Here is a 19131-nt window from a genome sequence, read left to right as displayed (position 1 = left end):
GAACACCTAAACATACAAATTCAAATTAAAGTGTTGCCACAGACTGTTTAAGTAAATAGTCAGCACTGTAGGTCCTTAGAAACACTTTTTTTTGTTCCAGTTAATCCACTGTGATGTGGCAACACGCCGTCACACGCTATCACAAACTTTGATAAAGTCTGAGACGGACCACAGGTGCCTTTCTGACCGCTGCCAAGCTCAGCGGAGGCTGCACATCAAACGAAGGTCAGCTCAGGGTATAAAAGAAGGAGACGTGCATTTAGACATGTGGAGACGCTGCAGACATGCTCGTGTTTCTGCTGTTCACCACTCTCACAGCCACAGGTAAGAACTATCAAGGCTGTGCTATAAATAATATACTGCTGAAAAATGTAATCTTTCTCTCTTAAAAAACTAGGAAACAAGTAGAATTAACAGAAGAGGAAACCATGTTTAAATTGTGTTTTGATGAGTTTCCTCCGTGCCTCCCTCAGTGCTGGCTGAGTTGGAGCTTCAGTCCAGCTACAGCAGCATCGCAGGAAGAGTTGTGGGAGGTGAGGAGGTGCGTTATTCCTCCTCCTGGCCTTGGCAGGTACAGTATCACAAAGCCAGACAGAACATGTAAAGAAAATATTGTGTACGTGCAAAAGCCTCTCTTTGCCCTACAGCACAGGTAGAAGATGAAACCAAAATACTTGGGAGGTTTGAAAATGGGCGATTCTGCATGTACCAGATGTTTTTGAAAGGTCAGCCTACAGGTCAACTCTTGCTCTAATTCCGACAACAGCCTTTCTTATGTTATCTCCGGGAGAATAATTTGTAATACATTTTTGGGAAATACTCTTTTATATACACGCTTTATTGCTGAGAGTTAGAAGACAAAATTGATGTGACTCTTTCTGTCCATTATGAAGCTACAGCCAGCAGCTGGTTAGTTTAGCTTAGCACAAAGACTAAAAACAGCTTTCAGAGCGGGAAAGAAAAACTGCCATCTTATCGTTTTCTTATCCTGGATTTTGTTATTTTCACATAGAACCATGCTGGCTGTTTCCAGTCTGTATGTTAAGCTAAGCTAACTAGCTGCTCGCCTCATATTCAGCATACAAATAAAAGATATAATATCTAACTCTTGGCAACAGAACGAATAAATGTTTTCCCCAAAATATTCAATAGGGAATAGGAATTTGACATCATCAACAACAAGTCGGACATTTTTGGAGGGTAAAGGGTAAGAGTGCCATCCTGCTGAACGGCTGAACTAAAGCAAAACACTACACAGTGAATAAGATTCAAAATACGAAATCTAGAATATATATAGTATACAGTCAGATACAAAGGTAGGCTAATGTTATGGGTTTCATTTTGCAAGATACCGGTAGATTATTTATGCAGTATTAGCTGACGTAACATACGTCAAAACATTAGCTATCTAATCTTTGTCCACATGATTGTGTAGTTGTCATATGGCTTGTAGATATGAAGGTACCAACCTGTTTGTAAATTGGACATGAGCCTCCAAAGTTTTACATTTTTTAAATTGCTGACAGGTGTAGTAGGCCCTAACGCCAAAACACATCAGTGACTGTAATGGGTGGCAAGTTGTCAAGGTCCTCCTACTTCGTAAGGATCAAAATCATTAACTTACTTCAGTTTTGTAATATATAATTTGCCCCTCTCAGCTTCTCTTTACATGGGCATTTGTCTTTCACACATACTTTATACATTACTGATGGTGGAAGAAGTACTCACATCTTTTACTTAACCCTCCTATTATCTTTGGGGTCAATTTGACCCCATTCAATGTTTAACGTCTCTAAATAAATGATTGACATCATTTTTTTTGCTTCATATTTAATGACTTTTCCTAATTTAATGGGGACAACTGGGTAAACATAAAATTAAAATTATGATATGTTTTCAATGTCCTGTACACATGCTGTACGCATCGGTGTTCTTTGGGGTCAATTTGACCCCAGGCTGTTTTAGCTGTATAAAACATATAAGAAATATCAACATTTTACACACATTTGTTTTGGATGATATTGAGGTCACTATAACATGCAACTTTATAATCTTCAAAAAGCTTTAGAGCCCTAACCTAACATAACCATAACTGTAGTAGTGCGAGAACCACTGATAGTTCACACGACATGGGGGAGGGGAAACATCATTCTCGCGAGAACTTTGATATTTCCCCACGCTTTGGGGGCGGCAAAATATGGTTCCCGTGAAGATATTGATTTTATTTAAAGGGCTATTTAGGTAGTCAACAAACAAACATAAAGTACCTGACACATAAACTTGGGTAACAATTTCAATTATAATCATTTTCTGGAGGTTTAAATTGCTGGGGTCAAATTGACCCCAAGGATAAAAGATAGTAAATTTGAAGGTAACAGGAGGGTTAAGTAAAAGTAGCAATACCACAGAGTAAAAATACTTTGTTACAAGTAAAAGCCCTGCATTCAAAATCTTACTCAAGTAAAAGTACAAAAGTATTAGCATCAAAATATTCTTAAAGTACCAAAAGTAAAAGAACTCATTATGCAGAATAGCTCATTTCAGAATGATGTGTATTATATTATTGGATTAAAATAATTGATGCATTAATGTGTTCATCACTTTAAGGTTTAAGATGGTATAGATAATAAATTACTTTAATGGTAATTACTTTATATACTGCTGGGTAGCTTAATCCATAATAGTATATCATAATCTATTAGTTGATTTATATTTTGTATTGATAATCAAAATCTGCAAAGTAACTAGTAACTAAAGCTGTAAAATAAATGTGGTGGAGTAAAAAGTAGCTACAATATTTGTGTCTGAGATGTAGTGGAGAAGTATAAAGTACCTCAAACTTGTACTTAAGTAAAGTATTTAAGTAAATGTACTTAGATAACTTTCCCCCACTGCTGCTGATGATGATGATGAATGACAAATGACAGATGAACAGACCGGTGAAAGCTACCGTAGCTACGTACTCTAGCCTTAAAAAAAGGCAGTGCAGCTCCAGAATGCTCCACGATTCACATTCTCTATTATTACTCTAAAAGTACTTTCCTAAAAAGGTGATAATATATTTCTAAGATATTTCCTAACTACTAATAAGCAAAAATGTGGTTATGCTTCTGTAAATGCATGATAAAAATTCATATAACAAGTGAGTCTTTAAATTGTCTGTTTTTTTTTCATGTGCAATGTTTTTAATTTACAAATCCACACTCATTTATCAGCCGCTTCATTATAATACAGGGCAGCGTAAAGATACTGTAAGAATAAAAGAACTTTCCTTTAATGTTTTTAAGGTTTGGAGAAGTAATATTTTGTTAATGCTGCTCCAGGTCTCTCTCCAGTATTATTCGGCCGGTTCCTATCACCATTTCTGTGGAGGAACACTGATCAGGACAGGATGGGTCATGACCGCTGCTCACTGTGTGTACAGGTAGCAGATAAACCTTCTATTATTCTAATCTGATTTACGGCACAGTACATTTTATATGTCCACACATAGTTTTTTTTTGGATTCTGGTTTTGTCTTGTTTCACACCACCTGCACAAATATGTGTTTTCTGCTTCCTTCCTTCCTTGTCTTTGCTTCTCACCTCTCTTATAATGTTTTACTGTGGAAACAAATAAACTAACCCAAGCTGAAACAGTTCCAGCTCCATTCGTGTGGTCCTCGGTGATCTTATCCTGCACTCGGGCCATAACACTGAGCAAGTAAGGGATGTCCACAGTGTTTATATCCATCCTGAATGGAACAATGACAGCATCTCCTCTGGGTGGGTCCATCTGTTATTGCACTCTAATATCTGTCTTATTCTCACAGACGACATACAGTAAACATTTTGTGTAAACATTTCTTTAAAGGGGGACATATAATGAAAAACTCTCTTTTTCAGTGCTTGTTCACACACATTTGGGCATCTGGAGCGCCTACCAACTCACAAACTGTGAAATAAGACGACGTAGTCAGTTGTTTTGCGGGCTGCCTAGATCACAAAACATGTGATTCATTCAACAAGCCATTCAGATTTGGCTCCCCTTCTGATGTCACATACAGGCTCAATAGAATATATCGCCCACATCTTGAGAACTACCTTTGCAAAGGTGGACTATATTTATCTCTCAAACCAATCAGAGCAAACTGGGTTTTTTTGGGAGGTGGGTTTAAAGAGACAGATGCTTAAATGGAGCGTTTCAGACAGACAGTATGAGAAACATAATGTGTTTTTTTTTAACATTAAAGCATGTAAACATGTTCTAGTAGAAACCCAAAATACAAGTATGAACCTGAAAAGGAGCATGATATGTCCCCTTTAACATCTTAGCTTCGCACAGGTTTAGCCTTACTTTTACAGTGTTTTACGTAAGCAAAACAAAAGCAAGCCAGTCATTGTTGTGAAAGAAACCCCGACAGGGCGAAGGGGTTTCTTTCACAACAATGACCTGCTAGCTGTACATTATCCCACTTATTACACGGCTACTTACTTAAGAAATCAATAAATTGACACAAAAACGGTCCACCAGAGTCCGACATCAGAACTGCGCCCATAGCAACGGTCTGTTATACATAGCAACGGTCTTCTTGTGTTGTGATTAGATGATACAATTACAGTAGAAGAATATCAAACAGTTCCATTCTTTGACCTTTAGTAATGACATCGCCTTGCTGCGGCTATCGTCTGCGGCATCAGTGACCTCTTACGTGCGTCCGGCCTATCTGCCTCCTTATGGCGAGATCCTGCCCCATAACCACCCCTGTTACATCACTGGATACGGACGCACCTCCAGTGAGTCAGACTCCATAACTCCTCACACTCCTGATTCTGACTGTAAAGTATGCAGTCATCAATGTTTATCTCTATATGTTGTGTGTACCTGCAGCTGGTGGGAGTATGTCAAACAGAATGAGGCAGGCCTACCTTCCTGTTGTCGACCACCAGACCTGCACCAGCTCCGGCTGGTGGGGCAGCACCGTCAAGACCACCATGATTTGTGCTGGAGGAGGCGCTCAGTCAGGATGCAACGTGAGTCTGAAAATACTACATGTAGTCGAATTAATAACAGCCTGGACTGATGGTCTAATGCAGTTTATTCTGTTTCCATTTACTTCATCGACCAACCACAAAACCACACAAATAAATGCAGTTGATATCTTGTTGCTCTTTCGACTGGAGCTTAACCTCTGTTATACTCTCCCCGTTCATCCATATAACCCGTTTATCTCCATGTGGTTAACGTTACTGCACTGTTTAACCGTTTTCTATCAATTTCCGTTCACCTGTTTCTTATGTCTTTTCAAAATAAAAGCACTTCCGTGTTCACAGGAAATCTCAAAAAATAAAAGCGATATATATCCAATACGTTACAAACATACACTTACACGTGAAACCACACTGTGTGCATTTGGGTCCTTTACACTATAAATAGAGTGAAGAACTGATTTCTCAAACCCAATCAAACCAAGCACACTTATGATGCTGAATAATAATACAAACAATCCTCTTCTGTTGTTCAGCAACAGCCTAGCAAATCTGCCGAAGCTTGTAACAACCATAGACAGTATATATAAATACAAAAACTATATTTGTGGCTATGTATCTGTGTACATTTAACTTCTCTTTGTTTCATCCTAGGGTGACTTTGGTGGCCCTCTTAGCTGCAGAGTTAACAACAGCTATTATGTCCACGGGGTAGCCAGCTTTGTGTCAGGTATGGGATGCAACGCGTCCCAGAAGCCCACTGTCTTCACCCGCGTCTCCGCCTTCATCACGTGGATGAACTCGGTCAGTAAAAAAAACAGACAATATAAAGACTCACTTGTTATGAATTCAATTTAACTTTTAATAAAATACTGTAGTTCATCAAGTCAAATCATTTGAAATGAATGTGCAGTTGATGAAGTTACTGAATGTGTGTCATGTTCTTCTTCCAGGTCATGGACAATCCTTGAAATGGATCTAACAGAAATTACTGCAGAAGTGAGCTTGTTCTCCGTCTGCAACCAAATTTCCAGATCAAAATAAACTTGTTCAAAATCAATATTTGTGTCTTTAAACTATTTTAACTGCCTGGTGTCCTACATTTCTTAGCGTTGACTGCTTTTGGAGTCATCTCTTAGTATTTCTCTGGCTAAGACATTTCACATTATGATACTATACATGGTGTCTCATACACCACCCTGACATTCAGATTAACACCTAACAAGCTGCTTTCTTATCAGACCTCCTCAAACTTCACATTCACCATTTTCCCATTCAGTGCAGCATGTGAGTGAGCATTGTCAGCAAGTTAACTCTGTGACAGAAAAGGGACAAATACACAGACGAGAAGACACTTCCAGGGACACAAAGATACACTTTTGTATTTTGACATAATGCAAATTTGATCTGATTCTGTGTCCCGACAGCCAGCCATCCCGAGTAAATGCTGACATTTATTTTGCAGTGTTTTGGCCGGCCTGTCCTTTTGTATTATTTATTTTTCTTTTGTTTTCTCTTTGCTCCCATCAGAAATTAGTCAGATAACATCGGCCTGATTGATGTTTAATAAACAGAAGGTTTGCATCTCGGGTGGTTTTGCGACATTTTTGAAGAAAACGCTGCAATGAGCATGGAGGCACTAATAGAGGACATGCAGTACAGTATATGCAAAGATAAGTCTGCCTATAGTGGGAACTGCACACATGCTGCAGCTGTGCTAGCAGAAGGGAGATAGCTCAGACAGATAGACTGACTGACTGACTGAACTCATTGTACCCGGTGTGTCTCATATCTTTTCAACAGGTTTTCCGTTATGTAATTGAATGCTTAATTATGACCTTGAAACAACTTGATATCTTCCATAAATAAGTTTAAAGCAGCGCCTACGGGGAGGTTTTGGCAACCGTCATTAACGTGTCACTATACGTATTAGTTACAACCTTCCACACTGTAAACAATTGCTGTTAATTTACAGCAGGATTTCAACAGTATTAACCTGTTATTGCTAAAAACAGTGCTTTACTGTTAATACAAAAGAAAACCTGTTAAATTACGCTCATAGGCCGTTTTTTAACTGAACTATGATGCATTCTTAAAAAACATCACTTTACTGCTGATCAGCTGTCTAAAGTATCATCAGTAACAGTTTCATGCAGTGTTTGTTTAATTCTGGGACCTGATCTGCTCATGTGAGGCTTGTACATTGTACATGATTGTAAAATCAGTGAATTATCTTTATTGTTCTTCACTCACATGTTGTTGTGGTTTGCATTCTGTGCTTGTAGCCAGCTATAGACAGACATTTTGGGAAAAGTGCCAACAAGTCTATTAAAGCCTTTTTCCTAACAAGTGCCTTTAATTGTATTTAGTTTGACTATTCCTATGTCTGTAACCTGCTAAGTCTATTCATCTAGGCAAAAAATAATGTTTATTAAAATGTATGTAAAAAATACAACCTAAATAGTGCATTAAAACAAATCAGTAAGATAATGTAAAAGAAAGATGAAAAACAGCTATATAATGTATCTTTAAACAGTAAATTAACTGTAAAATACTGTGAAATTAATACAAAAAAAAACAGTTCAAACTGTATTTTTCATTAACAGTACAAAGCTGTAAATTTCAGCGACGGTATAATAATATTAATTTTACAGTAACATAAAGGCAACCCTGCTGCCAGTTCTTTACTGTTATTTTACTGGGACATTCTTAACAGTGCAGCTATACTTTTATTACTATACTGTAGGATTGCTGCAGTGGATGGATGTTCTTTGCAAGACTCTTTAAAGTTGAAATAAAGAAATCTCACACTATATACTCTTCTTACTAAATGGTCACTCCTCTTTTTATCACACTGGGTGTCTGATCTTGAACCGCCCGACTCCCTGCTGGATCAGCAAACATTCTGTTGCTGCCGTTACACAGGTTAGACTCAGCGGCCGCTGGCCTCTAGCCTGCTGTGAAACCAGCCTGCTGTGATTCCCTGCGCCGGGGTTTACACTGGCTAAAAACATACACGAACCGTACAGACCACGGTTAGAGAGTAGTGTCTGTATTCTTGCTACTAGTCTTTCTAAAACTGAGCAAAGCAAGCTATAACGTAAACTAGAGGACAACGCCACATGTGAAGATTATAGGATAGCAGTGTTATTTTGCTCTCAGAGTTTCAGGAGTTTGGTTGAATTTTGGTTAGTTAGTAGTTGGCTTTTTTTAATTTCTTTTTTTTTTAATAAATGATGACTGTGAATTTAGATTATATACTTTGGACCCAGTAGTAGACGTGAAATGCAGCTCCCTATTTGTTCGGAGCATATAGTCAGACATTACAATGCACCTTTAACAGGTAAGCAACCACAACAGCACAGTCAGCTGTTCTTTGGAGATAAACTTAAATCTGCAACATGCTTTTGTCCCTGCTGATAAACAAGTCAAACATTTAACAAATGCAATAATTTAGCTGGGGTACAATAATATGATGATGATGTTGTGTGATCACTCTTAAATTAAGGAACACATTTAGACTGGTGATTTATTCATCATGCACACTACGGAGACTGATTGAAAGCACATGAGGTATTTAAAAAAAAATAATTCTGTATTATTAATAGAATGATATTTTTACCAAAATAGGCTATTTTTCATGATTTATTGGGAGAAACCAAGCAATCATATGTAAAATCAGACATTCAGCCTGAATAGAATAATCCTTTGTTTCAAGTTCCTTGTAGTAGCTTTAATTAAAGAGTCTTCTATCTGTCTAAAACCAAGGACGAGTGCCTTAAGCAGCTGGCGGCTGGAATAAATGACTTGGCCTTGTGCACTGCCAATCTTTTTTTAATTATTTAATTCATGCCCACACATTAATCAAAACGTGCGATCGATTATATTAAATTGAGGAAATTTAATATCTTGTACACACAAATTAGCAAATCAGTAAATCATGGCCTCGATATATATTCATTTCCTCTCTATGGCCTCTCCCGAGTTCTGTATGTTACTAACTGCAGTAGCTAAGTAAATAGCACATCTTACCCGAACCTACTTACCCTTTCATACTGTTAGAATCTATTAGCCTGAGGTGGCTTATGTTTCCAGCCACTCTAGTGTAAAAATGCACATTCTACTCAAACATGAATTTTGAAACACACTTTCAGTCAATTAAATATGGTCTATGCAACTGAAATGCTTAATCACACTCAGAGACTGTGGGGATAATTTATCTTGGAGTACAGGAGGACAACATCTTTGTGTATAAAATTATTTTTTCTCTGAGCAATTCTAGTGGATCGCCTCCAGTTGGCTTTCCAGAAAACCACAGAGAGAGGGAGTCACACTGACTGCAAGATGAAATGCATCTGAAGATTGATTTTAATAGCAGGGGCGCACTTACAGAAAATGTCTGCGTGTGTGCTGTGTCAAGCCTCCTCTCTATCTTGGGCAAAAGTTAAGGGTCCTCAAAGCTCGATGTGAGCAGATAATGATATACACAGTACTTCACAGTCAAAACTGGCTTTACTAGATATAAGATATGAAGGTTAAGCAGTGAAAAACTGAAAGAAACCTACCAGGGCTGTCAAAAGTTAACGAGATAATAACACGTTAATACAAATTTGTTTTAACGCCACTTATTTCTTAACGCAATAGATCTTTCGGAGGTTGTAGCTCAATTTTAAAGCTACAGTGAAGATACTGGTATCATATGAAACTAGTAAATCTAAGGAATCTATTGGTACCAACCATGTCATGCCAGCTTATCGGGAAGAACACTAAGTAACGCTATTTACACTAAATTTTGGCGAGGAAAAACTGTCATGGCCATTTTCAAAGGGTTCCCTTGACCTCTGACCTCCAGATATGTGAATGAAAATGGGTTCTATGGGTACCCACGAGTCTCCCCTTTACAGACATGCACACTTTATGATAATCACATGCAGTTTGGGGCAAGTCATAGTCAAGTCAGCACACTGACACACTGACAGCTGTTGTTGCCTGTTGGGCTTGAGGTTGCCATGTTATGATTTGAGCACATTTTTTATACTAAATGCAGTACCTGTGAGGGTTTCTGGACAACATCTGTCATTGTTTTGTGTTGTTAATTGATTTCCAATAATAAATATATACATATATTTTTATAAAGCAATCATATTTGCCCTCTCCCATGTTGATAAGAGTATTAAATACTTGACAAATCTCCCTTTAAGGTACATTTTGAGCAGATAAAAAAATGTGCGATTAATTTGCGATTAATCACGATTAAATGTTTTAATCAATTGACAGACCTGAAACCTACAGTATACTACAATCTCATACCCGACAGTGGCCCATACAAGTGGAAAAAATGGATGCAGTCGCTGAGTCAGCTATATGAATTCCTCTGTCCCCACTGTAGTGATAACTGTGAGACAGACACATGTGCTGGTATTGAACACACATGCACTATCAGCAGAAGAGACCTGGGGGTATAAAAGTAGTGGGCAGAAGTCTCCAGTGCAGAAAGTTTCAGGAGACTGCAAACATGTTCAAGTTTCTTGTGTTTACCTCCCTCGCAGCCCTCGGTAAGAACCGTCTGATTCTTCTTCTCCTTTGACATTCTGAACACACTTCATGTCTGACGGTAATGCCTCCCGTGTTTCTGCGTTGCTCAGTGCTGGCCGAGCTGACCCCCGAGCCCAGGTACCTGGAGGATGACAGTGTTGAGGAGAGAGTTGTTGGAGGCGAGGTGGCCAGTCCCAACTCCTGGCCCTGGCAGGTACTGTATGCTTTGTTTGACTCTACAAGTGGAAGAGGTGCTCAGACATTAAAAAAAGTAGCAATACCACAATGTGAAAATACTCTGTTACAAGTAAAAGTCCTGCATTGAGTACAAGAACTCATTATGCAGAACGGCCCCTTTCAGGTCCTGGAAGAAGATATATATTTTTTAATCTTATTCACACAAGTTATTATCTTGTGCAACAAGTTAAAGGTACAGTGTGTAGGATTTGGAGGCATCTAGTGGTGGGTTGTATACCCCTTCGCTCACTTCTCCCTTTCCAAGACTGCGGTAATGTTATCCTCCGATTGCAAAACTGTGGTAACGCCGTTCGCCTCGCTCAGATGCCATCCTTACCATAATAACACTACTTTAGGAGCAACGGAAGTCAGACGGCGGCTGGCGATACCACGGTTTTGCACTCTGCGGCTCACGTTACCGCAGTTTCACAAGCGTGTCAGAGAACTACGGTGGTTCTGTGCTACTGTTGAAACATGGTGATGCAACATGGAGGACTCCATGAAGAGGACCTGCTCCCTATGTAGATATGAAGGACTCATTCTAAGCTAACGAAAATGCAACGATTCTTAGTTTCAGGTGATTATACACTAATGAAAACAGAGTTATGAATATTATATTCCATTTCTGCTAATATATCCTGCTAATAGGCCTTTAATCTATAATAATGCATCACAATCATTAAGTCGGTCATGTGTTTTGTATGTTAAAATCATAGTAAATAGTAACTACATCTGTTAAATAAATGTAGTAATAATAAAAAGTACAATATTTCCCTAGAAAACGTGTTGGAGTAGAAGTTTAATGTAGCATAAATTAGAAATACAAAGTAAAGTACAAGTGGTTCAAAATTGTTCATACAGTAAGCAGTATTTGAGTAAATGTGTTTATCACTGCTGTAGTGACCTTTCAGATGTGAAATAGGTCAGCACAGCATATGTTCTGCATACACACATCCACAAAGTTCACCAGGTGCGTTTGCTTGTAATGCCTATAAGCATTTTTCAGTGTCGGGAACGCTGCCAAGAACCATTCTGCATTAATGTGAACGGTTCAGTTTCTTGCGGTCGTAATGTTCTCTGTTGTCTTTTCGTCAGATCTCTCTTCAGTACAAATCTGGCAGCAACTTCCACCACACCTGTGGAGGAACCCTGATCAGGAGAGGATGGGTCATGACCGCTGCTCACTGTGTGGACAGGTGGGAGTTTTATGCATCACAGAGTAGCTGCTGAGCCTAAAACTAATAGAGAAATGACTTAAGCAGCAGGATATGTGTTCTGACAGAGCCGAACATTTACATAAATGGATTTTGTTTCATTTCCTTAAGTGCATTGCCAAGATGTTTAAGGTCGAAATTAGTCGGTGACGTTGATGAAAACATATATTTTTTTGTACGTCCACAGGTCCAGGACTTGGCGTGTCGTTCTTGGAGATCACAACATCAACTCCCACGAGGGCAGAGAGCAGTACATGAGCGTGAGCCGTGTCTACGTCCACCCCAACTGGAACTCCAACAACGTTGCTGGAGGGTTAGTGGCTACTGCTCACGTTTTGACCCACTTCTGCATACGAAAATAGCACATACTGATATATGTACATCACATGTTATAAAAACAGAATGCATATAGTTATTTGTAAACATATAACAGCAACCAAAAAATGTCAAATGGCTTTTTTTGCCATATAACGTTTGATGTAACAACCACATTATGTGGATATTACATTTTGAATTATTATAAATACATTTATAAATATTGTATTATATCATAAATATTTACAAACTTTATTGTGAAAACACACCCAATCATATACATAACTAGAGATGAAACAGAAAATTAATCTGCAACTATTTTGATAACACATTTCACTTTTAATTTTTCAAGCAAAACTGACAAACATTCTCTGCAGCTTCCCAGATGTGGAGATTTGCTGCTTTTCTCTGTTTTAAGACATTGTGAATTAATATATTTTCGTCTGTCAGAAGGACAGAAAATGTAAGTGAATCAAAGACATCCCCTTGGGCTTTAGGAAACTGTGATTTACCAAGCAATTAATAATCGAGAAAATAATCTTCATCTTAATCGATAATGAAAATAATTGTTAGTTGCAGCCCTAAACATAACTCACACTGAAAGACAACAATTATCTTAAACAAAACCATTACAAGGAGTCTTCTATAAATGCTGGGACAATATGTATTTCTTACTGACTTGAGGACATGTTGGTCTGACCCTCAGGTGGGACATCGCTCTCCTGCGTCTGTCCTCTGATGCTTCTCTCAACAACTACGTCCAGCTCGGCGCCCTGCCCCCCTCCGGTCAGGTCCTGCCCAACAACAACCCCTGTTACATCACCGGATGGGGTCGCACCCAGAGTGAGTCTGACATGATTACACATTTGCACGATAAACCCCAGTTCAGTATTTGCATACAGTAAGAAAATGTAAATAGCATCACAGTCCAAAGAGATAGCAGTGTATGTATGATCTATGCATAGGCTTTATCACAGTTGTATGATGTGTATCTTGTCAGCTGGAGGTCAGCTGTCTGCCCAGCTGAAGCAGGCCTACCTGCCCGTTGTTGACCACAAGACCTGCTCCAGCTACGGATGGTGGGGTAGCACTGTGAAGGACTCCATGGTCTGCGGTGGTGGTGGCAGGGAGTCTGGTTGCCAGGTAAGCCTATGCGGTCTTAGACAGGACTGTGTATGCCCTCACATTTAGTATTTCTTTTTTATTTTACATTTCACTCCTATATCAGCAGGAAAAGGCGTATGAATGACACAATAATGTGCAAGGCAAAAGCTCTAATAAGAACGCTGTTCTTGCTCTTGGCGTGTCATTTGTACGGCATGTAGTCTGTACTGACTACAATGTAAATGCATCCACGTAAATATGGTATGCTCAGAGTTAGTGACGTAGAATATAAAAGTGAGAATTATGTTGGCGGGCGGGAGGGGAGGTGGATGGGTCCAACAAACACAGGACTCTCAACCAGGAGACCGGTGTTTTGTTTTGGAAGTTACATTAGTGACGTCTGTGACTCGTTTTTTAATGACGTTTTGACATGCTTTCCGTACTGATGTTACGTTGTTTCCGTTCGTATTATATTTAGTTTATGAACTTATTTTAAGCCCAACCATGACGTTTTTCCTAAACCTAACTAAGTGGTTTTGTCACCTAAACCTAAGTCATTGGTTTTGTTGCCCCCTGCTGGTACTGCACCTTCATACATAATATTGTCAAACTCATGATGGACATTTCTAAAAATTATTGTCTTTTTTATTTCACGCGTTCTTTTTCCTTTCGCTAGCCTAATTTTTTGTCATTTTCCAAACTTGTAGTCTTCAGCTCCAATCGACGCTGACTCAGGTTTAGGTCGGACTTCACGCAGCTCCCTCTGGAGACACAAAAGGCTTTATACAGCTTTTTTATATACATCCTAGCACTTCCCAAGAACAGACTCTGATGTGTAAAATTGGTAGAGTGCCCCTTTAATTGATCCCAGTAAGGCACAAACATGGGGACAGCATACCTGGGGCTTGACAGCTATTTCAGGGTACCACTTTCTACCTTTATAAAGGGAAAGTTATTACTAATGGATTTTTCCAAAGCTTTATAAATTAGTTTTAAGCCTTTAATAAGAAGAATACTTTGGGGTTGCCAGGTTGACTGACTGGACTGTATGACCTTGTGGAAAGAGGATCTGGTCCAAGATCCATTTATTATCAACTTATAGCATTTTTCAATGGCTAACTAACATTTATAACTGCATTATTGCAAAATGGAAAGGACAAACACTGACCTAAGCATTTGTCTCACGCTGGCAATCCAATGGCTTATAACTGATCTATAAAGCATTAGAAACTAACTTATGAAACAATTTTAAAGCCATTAGTTACAACATATAAACCCTTTATAAAGGGTGCCTATTTCAGCAGGGCTGATTCTTCCCAGCTCAGATTTTGAACCCAGTTTCTCCAGTTGTGTCCCAAACCACGGTGCGCTTAGGACAACAGGAAGGATGTTTGGGTATGAGCAGACTGGGGGAAACACTGAAAAGAACTTGTCAGAATTGAGTCCCACTCCTCCGTGACAAAGTGAAATTGACCGTCCCCCGCTGAGCTGAGACCTGACCCCTTCCTGTCAAGGAAGATATTTTGGAGGACACACGTGGGACTACTTGCTGCATCAGCATGGGCATGAGTCAGTTACAATGATCCAGGCTAGTGCTTAAGCTGCACAAAGTGTCAAAGTCTTGCAACTTCATGTTCTGCACAAACTTGCTCGAGGCTGTCAGAGATCAGAGGGGGATATGAGAAGCGAGCAGCAATGAGTTATGTGCATTATAAAATGGGGTATTTGCTCCCAGCGCTGCTAAAAGATTATGAATTTTTGGCTCTGAGGTTTGTGTTTTCTGTGAATCCAGGGTGACTCCGGTGGCCCCCTGAACTGCAGTGTCAACGGCAAGTGGGTCGTCCACGGTGTGACCAGCTTTGTTTCTTCCTCTGGCTGCAACGCCAACAAGAAGCCCACCGTCTTCACCCGTGTCTCTGCCTACATCAGCTGGATGAACGGCGTCAGTATTAAACACTAACCCATATCAATCAAAGAATATTAAATGTTAAAAAAACCCCCATGAAATTCAATGTAGGTTCTGCATGATCAGTAGTGTACTTATAAATCCCAGTACATGCAGTAACTGGAGGATTTCATAATCTTTCTCATACAGTCATTCATCCATACAAATACATGTCCATTTGTGCATCATCTTGATGGGCTCATTGAGGATAATCACATAATGATTCATTTGTCCTTGCTTTGCCAGATCATGGGTTAAGAAGAAGAAGAGCGATCTCCATGGAGACGAGAGCACTCTCTGGATTCATCTCCATTAGAATAAAACGTCCTTGTGTGATTCACTTGCTTCAGTGTGTTTTATTCAGTGTGGAAGACAACGGGCAGTGGTCATCTTAAGATTTATAAACACATACAAGTGTAATTTAGGTACAGTAGATCTATTCAGACAGCAGTGTTAATGTGTGAGATGACCTTTGGATACTAAATTAATTTAAAAACTAAAACAGTCATAAATAGGGATCATTAAATGGTGCTTTCAGTGAAGCGTTGGACGTTCTGTAAAACACTTTTTTATTGTGAAGGGTAAACAGAAAGATGTGATTAGACTGTGATGAATTCCCACTTAAAAATGAACTGAAATGAAGTTATAAAACAGTTAAGAAAAGCACATTACCTTTCCGACAATTAAACCTGCAGTAGGCAGTAGAGTTGTTTTGGCATCATTGGGCAAAAAATCCATAATATGTGAAGTGCTCTGAGAGATGACTAGACTTCTGCACCTCCTCATGGCTCTGTTTTCAGGCTTTAAAACATCTAGCCTGTGACGGGAGACTTTGGCCAATCACAGGTCATTTCAGAGCGAGTGTTCCGGTTGACTGTTGAGGAAGTGTGCTCCGGCTGGTGGGCGGTGCTTGGTATTTCCTCAACTGATCTCAACATGGCTGCTGGGTCATAAACTTTCTCATTTTACAGCTAAACAGTACACTACAAGATGTTTCTGAAAACATTTGAGAGGAAAAATTTATATTTTATTTAGAAAGTTAGTAAAACAGTAACAGAATATTGATTCATATTTGATCAGCGCTGCCTAGTTTGACCGTTTGCGAGTGATTGACAGCTGCTCAGAGACGGCAGACTCCAGCTCGGTTGTTTTCCTACGGTCTGTGAAATCTTGCAGATGCCATTAGAAGCACCGGAGGACACCGGAAGACACAGAGGCACATGATTATTTCAGATTACCTGTTTCATGCGCTACTATCAGGATTTAGTGACCGTTTTATAAACATAACTTTTTTTAATCATATTTGCTCCATTTATACCCACTGCAGCTTTAAGTATATACAACATGGAAAAGGCTTGAAACAAAGTATAACATCAACTGTCAAAATACAAAGGCTTCTCACTGCAACATAAGCATAATTATAATATAATAATATCATCTCTATGTGACATTAATATTTCAGACATGCTTACTTAATGCAAATATACACACATAATTGTCTCCTTAGAGGGTCATATGGGTAGAAAAATTCACATTCACATGTTATCTCTTATGCAGTCTGTCCTTATGAGTGTGCTTTATTATGTGCATATTCCTGTTAAAGGGTCATGGGTGGTTGAGTTCATCCCTCTACAGAGTCCCTGCAGGAAACTCACAGAAACACACATTCAGAATATCATGCCGCCTCTCAGATGGATGCCTTATTCATAACAAAATAAATATACCTTTCAATGTGTGAAACGGTTCGTCAAATCATCTCCAAATCAAAAACTAGAAAAAATCCCCATGGCTCTTTTAAAAATGATTTTAAGTCAATCTGAAGTTATGAAATATATCAACCTGCAGCAGGCACAGAGGGAGGAAACAGCTGTCAGAAAGGATGAGCTGGATATCAGATGAAAAACAAAAACGTGAAGAGAAGCTAAATATTTCTTACTCACACATAAGACCTTATGCAATAAAATATTATATATATGCATTTTTATTCAACTTATTAGACTATTTTAGCTTTCTGAGATAATATAGGCTCTTTGTCAAAAACCTAAAAACCACAATCTGTCCACTACGTGCCGGTGTTTCCAATGACACATCCGTGATTCATTTGAAATTCAATCACAAAACAACATTACACACAGGGTTAGGGATAGTCCTCCATCTCTGTGGTTATGAAAGTCAAAAATAAATCCATATCTGACCCAAAACTTTTGGGAAGGATCAAATTGTGGATCACCCACAGCCACACATAGCATATGTTGTATGAATATTTCTCCCCATGTTTCTGGTCAGGTCGTACACAGTTGCCATATTGTGTGTGAAAAAAATGCTGCTGTGTCTCTGCAGCAGTGTGGCCATATGGTGGTGATGATGGCTTTACATATACAGCAAATGCCTGTCATATTATCCTGCTATTACTCAGACATCTGGTGTAAATTTAAGCTAATTTAAGTGGAACACCAACTGCATGTGTAACGAGTGAGAGGAACATTCAGACTTGTTTTATACTTGGAGGGAAACGTCAACGTCTCATGTGTCCAAAGGAAAAAGTTTATTTCATATTACTGGATTATTATCATTATTGACATATTAACATGTAAGAAGCATTTTCATGTTTTAGCTGGTTTGGGTTGGGTGTTGGGGTATTTTATAAACCTGTAGCAGTAACCAGTAACCCTTTAATTTACAGGCCGGTAATAACGTAGTAATGTGAAGAAATTGCCAGGAAATAACAGTAAAGGAAAATCAGTAAAATCAATATTATGACAAGTTGTAGTATTAGAATTACCTGGAATTACTATTGGGTAATTACAGATAAAATCAAAGCAGAATAAAGAGGTTTGGTATGTAATTATATGGAAATCAATTGTTATAATAATGTTAAGTGGTAGAGCCCACATACAGGGTAAGACAGGTGGCTGTTTTGTCATGGAGTAAAAGTATAATGTATCAGGAAATACTAACTAAACTCAAGTATAGTTTAAGTATAGTACCTTAAAACTTTACTTAAAGTACTTGAGTAGATGTGTTCACTTACTTCTCAGTGTGTGTAGTATAGCATCACGCTATATTTTGGAGACAATATTTTCAAGGCTAATTGTTACATCCGCCAAAGCCGAAGGCCTAGGAAGGAGGTTTGTTGGTTTGTCCGTTAGGAGGATTACTCCAAAAGTCCGCGATGGATTTGAATGACATTTTTTAGAGGGTTGGGGTGTGGCACAATGAACAATCCGTTAGATTTTGGTGGCAATCCAGATCATGATCAGGATTCAGGAATACTTTTAATAATTCCGATCAGCCTGAGCATTAAAACCACAGGGTATAATACATGCGCAGTGTAGCTGATGACGCGTTGATGATGCATGACCCCGCCGTCTTCCTTCAGAGACAGCGGGGGGAGGGAGGGACAGGATTACTGTAGATTCAGCGTTTTTTCACGTTAAACGCGGTGAAATTACAGTTGAGTTCGACCAAAGCACAATTGGTGATTGTTGGAAAGAGTAACGACGACGGTTTGGGTGAGTTTTATTTCGTTTCTGTTATTGTGTTTCTGAATCAAGTGTTTTATGATGCTCCGCTACGTACAGCTGATCTCAACATAAACAAAAATACATGTGGATGATGGCGCAAGCTGCACGGAGAGGGGGGCGGAGGTCTGCGCTCTCTGAGTGCCATTCTAGTTTATTATGTGCTAAAAAAGGTATTTATATACTGAATATAATGTATATATTGAAGGAAGCTCTAACAGAACAACACAATGGCTCTTTATATATTGAATAATCTCAGTGCATCCCTTTGAGATATCCAGTCAAGACTGCAA

The 19131-nt window shown here is 38.9% G+C and overlaps 2 protein-coding genes across 3 annotated transcripts; both read left to right on the top strand.

Annotated features, from left to right (window-relative positions):
- The first annotated feature begins 209 nt into the window (after positions 1-209).
- On the top strand, positions 210-6027 carry LOC119492386 (elastase-1-like). The gene is made up of 8 exons (XM_037776797.1): positions 210-324; positions 474-571; positions 3324-3424; positions 3639-3764; positions 4639-4775; positions 4870-5012; positions 5622-5771; positions 5921-6027. The coding sequence occupies exons 1-8, from the start codon at positions 285-287 to the stop codon at positions 5936-5938; spliced, it is 813 nt and encodes a 270-aa protein (XP_037632725.1). The 5' UTR covers positions 210-284; the 3' UTR covers positions 5939-6027.
- Positions 6028-10382: 4355 nt separating this feature from the next.
- LOC119501788 (elastase-1-like) lies at positions 10383-15655 on the top strand. Of its 2 annotated transcripts, XM_037792523.1 has the most exons (8): positions 10383-10522; positions 10613-10716; positions 11835-11935; positions 12141-12266; positions 12975-13111; positions 13269-13411; positions 15165-15314; positions 15564-15655. In XM_037792523.1, the coding sequence occupies exons 1-8, from the start codon at positions 10399-10401 to the stop codon at positions 15573-15575; spliced, it is 897 nt and encodes a 298-aa protein (XP_037648451.1). In that variant the 5' UTR covers positions 10383-10398; the 3' UTR covers positions 15576-15655. The 2 variants fall into 2 exon arrangements, with proteins under 2 accessions (XP_037648451.1, XP_037648368.1); XM_037792440.1 differs by lacking the exon at positions 15564-15655 and having other exon boundaries at positions 15165-15332.
- Positions 15656-19131: the final 3476 nt, after the last annotated feature.

The sequence above is a fragment of the Sebastes umbrosus genome, chromosome 1 (assembly GCF_015220745.1).
Source record: "Sebastes umbrosus isolate fSebUmb1 chromosome 1, fSebUmb1.pri, whole genome shotgun sequence".
Lineage (NCBI taxonomy): Eukaryota > Metazoa > Chordata > Actinopteri > Perciformes > Sebastidae > Sebastes > Sebastes umbrosus.
This window is presented reverse-complemented; position numbering and strand designations above follow the sequence as displayed.

Excerpts from the sequence above, each read along its gene's own strand:
- LOC119501788 (XM_037792440.1), top strand. The coding sequence starts at position 10,399 with ATGCACTATCAGCAGAAGAGACCTGGGGGTATAAAAGTAGTGGGCAGA. Across the intron at positions 12,267-12,974 it reads TCCAACAACGTTGCTGGAGG|GTGGGACATCGCTCTCCTGC; the intron begins GTTAGTGGCTAC and ends TCTGACCCTCAG. Across the intron at positions 13,412-15,164 it reads GCAGGGAGTCTGGTTGCCAG|GGTGACTCCGGTGGCCCCCT; the intron begins GTAAGCCTATGC and ends CTGTGAATCCAG.
- LOC119492386 (XM_037776797.1), top strand. The coding sequence starts at position 285 with ATGCTCGTGTTTCTGCTGTTCACCACTCTCACAGCCACAG. Across the intron at positions 572-3,323 it reads CCTCCTCCTGGCCTTGGCAG|GTCTCTCTCCAGTATTATTC; the intron begins GTACAGTATCAC and ends ATGCTGCTCCAG. Across the intron at positions 5,013-5,621 it reads GCGCTCAGTCAGGATGCAAC|GGTGACTTTGGTGGCCCTCT; the intron begins GTGAGTCTGAAA and ends GTTTCATCCTAG.